This window comes from Glandiceps talaboti, chromosome 10 (assembly GCF_964340395.1).
Source record: "Glandiceps talaboti chromosome 10, keGlaTala1.1, whole genome shotgun sequence".
NCBI classification, from domain to species: Eukaryota; Metazoa; Hemichordata; class Enteropneusta; family Spengelidae; genus Glandiceps; species Glandiceps talaboti.
In genome coordinates, this window is record NC_135558.1 from 5,256,888 (window position 1) to 5,267,264 (window position 10,377).

Here is a 10,377-nt window from a genome sequence, read left to right on the forward strand (position 1 = left end):
ACATGTCATAATATTAAAGTAAAACATGTATTATCAAAGCACAAAATAATATAACATAGTCAGTTGTCATTTTTATTATGGTAAATCATTACATCACAGGTAATTCCAATGTCTACTCAACAATAATTCTAGATGATACAGTGAGAATGAAGTCATACTTATCCTTCACACTACAGCTGACATTTCCACATACCTGGTCATATTTAAAAATGAATTTACAGCATAGATGATCAGATAGCAACCTTAGATGCTAAAAATGCCAACAACAAAAAAATACTGGTGCAATGCGTGATAAATCATTGAAAAACAATTTACATGATATCAGAATAGGTGCTGTTGAGTTATTGGATTATTATAAACATGATAGATGTTTTTATTTCAAGAAAAAAATTCAGAATGTAATGAGTAATGATTTAATGACAGTAGACTTAAATGTTGTCATGTATACGTTTAGACTCATGTTTGGACTTTAATACACATGAGGCCACATCAGTGGTCACATGTTAGATGTTGGGTGGGGGGGGTGTAAATCCTCCTTCCTGGGGGTTCAGCATTTAGAACACAGCATAGATAGTATTGTGACTAACTTCATACTGTGTTTGAATGGTTTATGAAGATCATTGTCAGTAAGGGGGCTCAGCAGTCCAGTCACCTTGTAGTGGGAGAACACTCATGAATAATATTTAAAAGTTTTACTTCACATTTCATCACATCACTATGAGTGGTAGAGAAATTTCATTTTGCAATCTTTGTATCTCAAGCAGGTAGACAGTACTCTGATATATGACTACAGTACAGCTCCAGAATCTGTCTAGTTTGCTAGTGTGGTGTCGACATGAAATTAAAACTGGGCCAGCCTGGTGTTAACATAGGGCTGGTGCAGGCCAATAACCTCCAACTGCAAACATATGCTGGTGAGGTGTAAGTACCAGCCTAGTGTTAGCACTGAGCTAGTCTGATGTTAACATAGGACTGGTGCAGGCATTAACCCTTCTAGTTGCTAACACACACTGGTGAGGTGTTATAGTGCCAGTAGCCCAGTGTTAACATAGGACTGGTGAAGGCATTAACCCTTCTAGTTGCTAACACACACTGGTGCCAGTCTCGTGTTAGCACTGAGCTAGTCTGGTGTTAACAGAGGACTGGTGCAGGTATTAAACCTTTCCAATTGTTACACATGCTGGTGAGGTGTTGGTGCCAGTCTGGTGTTATTATTGAGCTAGTCTGCTGATTGAGGCATTTAACCCTTCCAGTTCCGAACACATGTTGGTAAAGGTTTTAATGCTAATCTGGTGTGAGCACTGTGTTAGCCGGCCCAATATTAGCCGAGTCTGACAATCATGCAGCTGTACTGTATGTAAATGTCTTCACTTTGTTTCTCTCTCATCCTGAGATTGGTTAATTGACGTAAAATGTGTTTGTGTATTTACGAAGCATTGTTGCATATATCATAACTCATAGTTGTCTGTCTATGATTCATAATTCTTGTAATAATAATTCATAATCGGCTTGTAATTGTGACTGTAAACTTATCTAGATTTTGTGTAGTTTAGCTCTCAAAGATACATTAAGACATAAATTTTATTGCACAATTGTCACTTCTTAAACTTTGTGTAAGTTTAGCAGATAGTGTTATTTCGAATTCAATTTCAAGTTTCCTGTAACTGTTAGACAATGTGCGTGCAGACTGTGTGTATTGAATTTATGTTTGAAGCAGTACGGGTTGCATATCAAAGTGAATGTGTTTTGATGTATTGGTAGTGTCTGATATTGTACTGATCTAGATCGTATGCACATCAAGTGTTGTAAATATTTCAAAATGATGTGATGTTGATGATACATAGAGTAACAATTACATAAAATGTGCTGTAGATTTTTTGTCACGATTTCACTCAGTATAATGTTGCACCTCTAGAGAGATACATACTGCTGGGACCTTGTTATGCACATATTTTAATTTATGCATAATATGTGCTTAAGTTACAGACATGATTAGAAAGCATGATTTGATCATGCCAATCACATGATAGCTTCATGCTATATTTCTGATACGTGCATGCTATCATACACTGTTTGGTGATGTTCCACTTTATACTGATACTTGAATGCATGCTTTTACTTGATGTATTGCAGAGGATGGTTGCATGCTGTCATTTTGAACAGCTGGTACTGAATAGATACATTATAATTGTTTTATACATCTTGAGAATGCATGATTCAGTCATGGACACCTCATGATAGCTGCATGATATATCTTCATTAACATATAATTTGCATAATGCCAAAAGCTTTTAAAGTGTCTATAATACTAAAAGATTGGGTAATCTCACCTCAAGATTCACATTATCTATTCATTCATCAATTATTTTCTCTCCTTTTTTAGCATGTTCTCTACAAATTTGAAGTTATACTAGGATTTTCTAAGTTTTCAATTTTGCATCCTTATAATTTTGCTAGCATTCTACAGTCTCACAGCTGTCCTAGCTGCATCATTTTACATAGCTACTTGGAATGTAGTCTGTTCTTACTTTGAACATTACATCTATGTATACTGTTTCTTAAAACTCGGCACGTGTTATGCATATAGTGCGATAATTCGTGACACTTCACATGAAAATGGGGCAGAGTTCTTGTTTTCATGAGTACATTAATAGATTATCACTGAGCAACTGAAATATTTTTTTTTCCCAGTTTTTTTTACCAAATAAGTGCTTCCATTTCTTTTATACGTGCATATGGGATAGCATGTTAGTTGTTTGAGCAGTTTTAATATGAAGATGTGCTCAATCCATCAAAATTATATATATACACGAAAATAGACAATTCTACTTCAGTACAGAAGTTTTTGTGAACATTCACACATTCGTAAATTGGTAAAATGTAGATGAGAATTGAAGACACAATGCTAATTTTAAAACAGCCTCTTTTTGGAGTTTTGTCATATGTTTATTCAATGTTCTTACTTTGCTTTCTTGAACTTTGAGTACTGTAAACTTTTGTATCTTTTTAAATAGCAGTAACTTTGACATGATGGAAGTTGATTTTTGACTGGTCATTTAAGATGACCCAAAGTTTGTAAAAGTCGCAGGATTGTCAGCGTGTTTAGCCCTCAAAAACCAATTGCAGTGACATGTGTGCATTAGACTGCAGTCACATCTTGTGTAATTCTGCCCTCATGAGAGGGTAATATCGATGAATGCACCCTGACATGGCATATCTTTAAAGACAGGAGTGTGTATGTGCAGCAGTTTGCAGTGCAGCAGTTTGCCCTCTAGTATATTGGGTGATTTTTGATATGATAGAGATACACTTGAGTTTCGCCAAACATGTGGTCTCAGTTATAAACTTTGCACTTGACAAGATAGTGACGTATCATACAGGTGTTGATAGTAATTGTAATGATACAAGGCCTTGGTATAACAACTGGTTTGGAAAATGAATGTGTGTTATATTTTTAGATATCTCATTTTAGTTTGTATGCCAAACATTACCCTATCGATGAGGTTCAGTTTCTTCAACAGTTTGTGAAATGTAAATTGTACTTTAGATTGCAATCAATGAAAGTAATTAAGACAAGTAAAAGCATGTTTTTTATTTTTTAATCAAATATCATTACAACAGAACTCAGACCACTAAATTAGTGGTCTGAGAACAGAATTAACATATGGACAGACTTCTAGTTTCAATTGCATGATTTTTTCTAGGTATCCAGTTGATTTCCTACACATGAAATTGTTATATCTTATTTTTTGATTTTTACATTTTCTCCAAATTTTATTTCATTTTATTTTTGTTACTGCAATTATTTTCAGATGTTCCTTTGCCAGGAAATCTGTGCATAAAACAAAAGATGTGTAAATATTAGAGTATTGTGGTATACTGATTGTAATGCAATCGTAAATGTTAATAAAAATGTTATCAAATGTGCTATTGTTTTATTGTTAGCCCCGATGGGCATACTGAGCCGCAGTGCTGGGGTAGGGGGTGTTGTTATCAGATATGAATACATTATGTTTAGTTGTTAGCCCCCCCCCCCCCCCCCCCGACTGACAATGATTTGGGGGGGGGGGGGTGTAATAAAAAAATTAAAAATGCTGTAATTGTTTGATAGATTGTGTTTGATCATTAGATAGGCACTGTCGGGGGGAGGGGGGCATACTATGAGTTTTGTTTTTCCATCCATGTGTCCGTCTGTGCATAGCTTTATCACACTGACATGCTGTAGTCAATTTCATTCAAACCTTGTGCAAAGATGACATGTGAAATACTGTATGTGCAAGATTCACATCAAATTTGACTGCACGGTCGCCACATTTGTTGTAAAAAATCACTACATACCCAGAATCCAAAAAACGGTAATACACGAGACTCCATTCAAGTGTCTACACCCATGTTATCAGATGCAAGCTTTCTTTACCTTTGACCTTGACCTTTAGGGTCAGTGTTAACTGTTGGTCTGTCCTCTTGGATCATGTTGCCTTCCTTTGACAAAATAATAGCCATTATATTGACAACAGTCCTTCAACTAATGACTACAGTCTACAATGTAAATACTGTACAGACATCAAGATATTTAGTGACACACATTCAGCAACAGTCTCATACAACTTAGTTGACAACTGATAAAATCATTTTTAATTTGCTTACTTTATTAGTCCACCACCAAGAATCAGGATACAATAATGTAGTGTACCTATTACACTTAGGTCTGTCCTAAAGTGTAATGGGTATTACATGTTCACAGAGTTCTATAATATGTACCATGTACTGTGCAGTAACCAATGAACATCACAACTATGAATTCACTTGAAGTCTTTTTCCATTTCCTGAAATAAATATAATAATAGGAAAAGTTCAATCAGACACATCAGATTGATGCTATCAACTTAAAGGAAAAGTCCAGTCAGGCTGTAATATTTCTATCTTCAGTACACTTGTATTGATTACTGCTATCAACTTACATAGGATTTTGGGTGATAAAGTACATGGGAAATAACAATGTTGGGAGCGTCACACACTTTGAAACAATAGCCATACAATGTACTGAAGGCAGCTGTCAGAACAAAAAGAAGCTTCTAGTATTATTTATTTCCTGTGATGAATGCTAGTGTACAGCAGGCCTTTCTTTAGCCAGGTTTGCCAATATTTCTAACTCTGTTTTAGACGGGTCTCACAATCAGGGCTTGGTGAAAATAAGTTTTCTTGGTTCCCTAAAACATAATGATATACAGTAAAAATAAATCAAATGTTCCCTGTATAAAAAAATCCTGAATGACGTGTACCTCTTTAGGATGCCTTCTTTTCGCAAACGAAGTAAGCATCAGGGCTGTGATAGGTGAATGATCTGTCATTCCAGCCAATAGAGGATGTAGATATGTCTCTCAATTCCAACTCGGCTGATTTGGCAACGTTGCCATCATTTGGTTCACCTGCTCTCCAGTGGCTAAAGATGGATAGGTCTGCACTTGAACCATCCGCCCAGCACCATCCACTACCAGGCTGTTTAGATAAGACAACATATGTGATATCAGTCGAGGTGTTTTTAGATTCAAATAGACCTGTGATGGTAGTTGGACTGTTTTCAAGATAATTATTCTGTCCTGAAAATCTGTTCTTTAGGCCTCACATAAATAGTTGTTTGGTTCCGGTTACCGGCCCAACACCCACCTAGCTTTTCACTGCCAACCATAAACTTTTTTTTTCACGTATTGAGAAAAATAAATCGCAAAAGTTGTGAAGTCTCACAAGAAATAGTGGATGTGGAAACTGCCAGCAACTTAAAAAGACACTCTAAAACTGTTCTTCCAATCTGTAATGGCTGTACATCTGATAGGAAGAAATAAATAATGCAGAGACCATTTGGAAAACAATGGAAACCTGAACTAGACACTCGAATAGAAAAAAATATATAATAAAGTAAACTAAAAAATCTACCTACTCCACCTATTCCAAAATTGAGCGTAATCGGAACCACGCATTTTTTTATTAGGGCTTACTATTACACATACTTATTTTGGGTTTTAAAGCCACAATTGGAATGATTTTTTAAAACTGTTTTGTTAAGTATATTGCTTTACTCATGATATCATACACCCTGTATTGAATCACCTGTAGGTAAACATAGATGTATAACTGTACACATAACATGGTACAAAAAGTCCAATCAAAATTATTTTTGGGTCCGCACCCTAAAATCAGCGCCCCAATGCCACCACAATTTCAACTTGTTAGTATTACTACTTAGGATAAAATCGGCCTCTAATTAACATGTACAATGTCTAATTATTGATATTGTAAAAAAATCCAGTTCTTAGCATTGGCTGTTTTATACATGAGCAGTATTAAGAGAAGTTGTATATGCATGGTGTGGTGTCTGTCTGTCTGTCTGTCTGTCTGTCTGTCTTTCTCTCTCTCTGTGTGTGTGTGTGTGTGTGTGTGTGTGTCATTTTGGTCAAAGAAAACCTTAAACTCAAAAAACAACTGGGCAGATTGGTCTGAAATTTGATGCGAACGTTCTTAGGGGTATGTAAATTAAGATTTGTTCATGACATGATGATTCCATCAGTAATTTGCTATCACACTGGAAATACAACAATTACTATAAAAATTCATAATTACTCTGTACTGCAAGCTAAAATAGAAATTGCAATTCCAAATATATTTTTCCGAACATCTCCCAGGGAAACCCATATTCTTGATTTCCGTTGTCAAAAATACGTTAACCCCTGAGCTGTCACTCTTCGCCAAGTCGCCGTTCATACTCTGGCAGTAGCTACGAGCATTTTGCCACGATTTTCTGTTTAAACCGAAGTAGTAACAGGTTGACTTTGACTCATAATACTTCCAACCGTCCGGACACGGCTTCGGCGGCTGTGACAATTCTGCAATAAAGACGATTATTTTGGTAATATTGCCATTTTACAACCGTAAGGGTGGGTTTCCGTACATCTCTCCCACTCGATGCACAACGAAATACCCCTTGTCAAGATGTCATATACACCTGCATGATTATATACTGTTTATTCCTATAGAATACGTGTGGGGGGTGGGTGGGGGTGGGGTTCTTCAGAGAGACCAAATCTCCCCTCGATAACAAAGTACGAAATAACCCCATATAAGGGTAAATGTTGACTTGCTCAAGTCTCCGCGCTATTTTAAAAAATTTAAACACAGATGTGTTTTTATGTGTGAAATAGTGACCTGAATGATTGCAAACAGTCGGGTGAACACTAAGCCCTTGGGAGACTACTAATTGGGAAGAATTAAAAATAGAGGACATTTCCTTCACAAAACTAAAAATGAATCAAAACATTTCTAAAAGAGGGACTGGTACCAGTCTCGGGTAAATAATTATAAAGCGCTTTGAGCACAAAGTGAGAAAGTGCTATATAGTAAAAGCCAAAACAAATGATCCGTAAATATGGTCAGTACCCGATTCACGACTGTTTACATATGGACAGCAAGCCAGTGTACAAAGTGTCACCAACGAATACTAGAGAGGTAATTCAACTACAAAACCACTGAACTATTTCATTTACAGGTTTGGCTATTCTTCAACACACATATCGATTCAAAGATGAAAATGTACAACTATTTAGATTTATAAATTCAACATACCAATTTTGTAGACCGACACGGCATCATCACCACCACACTGTTGGTTGGCATTGCCACTACACGGGGTATCACATCCGTTATTCAGCTTAGTGGCCGTATCGTCGAAGCTCTTTGAACACCAACACTGGTAACCATTGTACAAACCAGCAAAGGAGAAACCCATTGACGCGCAATGCTTGACACACGAGTCAATGGTCATACCACCAATACTAGGGTCCAGTTCCAATGAAGCATCGCAAAGTCCCAACGTGTCCGAATCTTTGTAACATCCGAGGAGTGAACCTTCGTGTGGTAAACAGTTGGTCGTGTCTGCAAGGATGTCAATTTGTCAATATTCTTCATGTTTAATATCCGAATGGAATTTTTCAATTGCATCACGAGTTATTTCAATTTTTTTTATCTTCGCTATATTGCCTTTGTTAGCGGGCAGAATTGTCGGCACAAATCGCCATATGGCTGAGGATTGGGGTATCTATTTTGGATTTTTAATTTATAAAACAGTTTTGTCATGGCTTCCCAGTTGAAAATCAATAAAAAAAACATATGTCAAGTCCTGTTTGTAACTCAATAAATGGCAGAAGATGTGAAAATGTTTGTAATTGTACGTACAATAACAAACTTTTTTTTACACACGTCGTGTTTTAGCTTTTTGCAATTTATTGAGTTACACACACAGACTTGGTCAATGTTGTTTCACACTGATTGTTCAACTAGGAAGCCATGAGAAAATTCAATTTGTTTAATGAAATTAAAAATCCAAAACAAATTCCCCAGTCCTCATCCATATGGTCACTTTAAAATATACTATAATGTCTGGTCAAAAATAAAGAATAGATAAACTTTTTAATTGCAAATATTGTTTATATGGAATTATACACCATTTTCCAAACGAAAATCACTAATACGTACTCGTGATAATCTCAAACGATACTACCAACTTTTTCAATTTCTGAAATGTTATATTGGTGGTTCTAAACCGTTACAGTATCTTTTCAAGGCATATTGTCAAATAACGACAAGAATCCACAATTGCAATGCATTTATATGTGATATAGTAATCTCGAGGTGAGTTTTAACACACATATGTTGTCAGTACTAGTTGTGACGTCATCAGGGATAAAGAAAGTAGGATCAATGAACATACCTATTTGCGTGCTCCCAATCTCAACCTGTTAGGATAAGAATGTAATTTCAATATTAGTTGACAGGACTCGATAATTACAATGTAAGTATATCACAGCCCAGACATTTGGCTATCTGACACAGCATACTAACTTTCCTAGATCTGTTCTAGCGCGAACGACACTAACCGAATAGCCAGTTCTCTAGCCTAAAGACATTATGGGCAATACTGAAAAATCAAATTACTAACAGAAATGTTACCAATAATTCTTTTTCTTACAGACTACTTTAAATGTGGTATAGCATAGTTATGACACTGCCAATATGGTCTGAAGTGTTTCCGTAAACTTTCTAGTATAGCAAGAAAAGTAGCAATATAGCGTAAATAAATTCTCCCCGCTATAATAGGGGATGAAAATTTAAAATGGTGTGATAACAAAAGCAGTTCTCGAAAATATTACAGATTTTTCATTTCTATACAATAATTTAAAATTATATGATAATAACATAATGATAACACTTCCAATGTGCTTTGAAGTGTTCTCATATTAAACTTACCACTATGAACTGGTAACAAAAGCAGAACAAAAACCAACACTTTAGCCCAAAGTGAAACATCATGACGCATTCAGTTTCTGGTTTGCGTACACACCGTACCACCAACTTTCCAATTTTGATGAGAATGATGCTAGAGGCGTTCAAATGAGTGGATATCGGATGGGATGCCGTGTAGATGTAGGCTATTGGACGTGTGTAGGTGTCGGTTATTGGACGTGTGTAGGTGTCGATTCAATAAAACAAAATATCAAAGAGTCAACAGAAACATTGTTTCGACAAAAATAGTTATATGTACCTGCATCTCAAGCTTGTGGATTGGATTGACTGCACATTAAGCAAATATAAACACACTGTACACAGAAACACACTTGTCAGGGAAGTAAATGGTGTCAAGAAAATGCGGACCAACCAAATTATCAAATAATTCATAGTTAAAAGTATAAACTTGTTTTATTTTTTAATATATATTAATTTTTTATATACATGTACATATGCATATATATATATTCGATATACCAAGGCGAAAATTAATATAATTCAATTTTGTAAATAAACGATATGCTGTACAATATGATTTGAAAGGGAAATTAATGACATCGACAAAATGCAGTACAAAAATAAATACTTTTAATAAATACTTTTAAATAACATTTTGATACCAGCAAACTAACTGAGTCGGAAAATTGTGGGTAGATTTAAAGCTATCGTGAAATGGGATATTTAATTTCTCCAGACGTGCATGGAATATTTAACTCTGACATTTATGATTGTCCAACAAGGTAGGCTTTTTCAGTTGATATTCTCGCATTGCCAAGAATTGTGGCAAATGGTGTCTTGTCACTTGTCAAGGAACAAGAACGTACTTGTGATTATTTATGAGAAATCAAAATTCACTGTCAGGCAGCAGAACTTTCATTTTAATTTTTTCCTTTAAAAAACTTCAACCTGCATAATTTTTGCTTTGTTAACCGCGCAATCCACTCTCTTTACTTGGTAATATGAGACATGTCAGAAAAAGGTACAGGTATAAAACAAATATCTAAAAATATATATTATTTTAACCAACAACCAACCAACCAA

General features: G+C 35.5%; 1 protein-coding gene across 1 annotated transcript; it reads right to left on the reverse strand.

Moving 5' to 3' along the window:
* Positions 1-4,623: 4,623 nt before the first annotated feature.
* On the reverse strand, positions 4,624-9,504 carry LOC144441043 (CD209 antigen-like protein A). The gene is made up of 6 exons (XM_078130553.1): positions 9,298-9,504; positions 8,762-8,786; positions 7,618-7,926; positions 6,619-6,881; positions 5,283-5,499; positions 4,624-4,826 (listed from the first exon to the last, which is right to left on the reverse strand). The coding sequence occupies exons 1-5, from the start codon at positions 9,358-9,360 to the stop codon at positions 5,287-5,289; spliced, it is 873 nt and encodes a 290-aa protein (XP_077986679.1). The 5' UTR covers positions 9,361-9,504; the 3' UTR covers positions 4,624-4,826; positions 5,283-5,286.
* Between the last annotated feature and the right edge of the window lie 873 nt (positions 9,505-10,377).

Excerpts from the sequence above, each read along its gene's own strand:
- LOC144441043 (XM_078130553.1), bottom strand. The coding sequence starts at position 9,360 with ATGATGTTTCACTTTGGGCTAAAGTGTTGGTTTTTGTTCTGCTTTTGT. Across the intron at positions 6,882-7,617 it reads CGTGTCGGTCTACAAAATTG|AATTGTCACAGCCGCCGAAG; the intron begins GTATGTTGAATT and ends TCTTTATTGCAG. Across the intron at positions 5,500-6,618 it reads ATTTTAGCTTGCAGTACAGA|CCTGGTAGTGGATGGTGCTG; the intron begins GTAATTATGAAT and ends TTATCTAAACAG.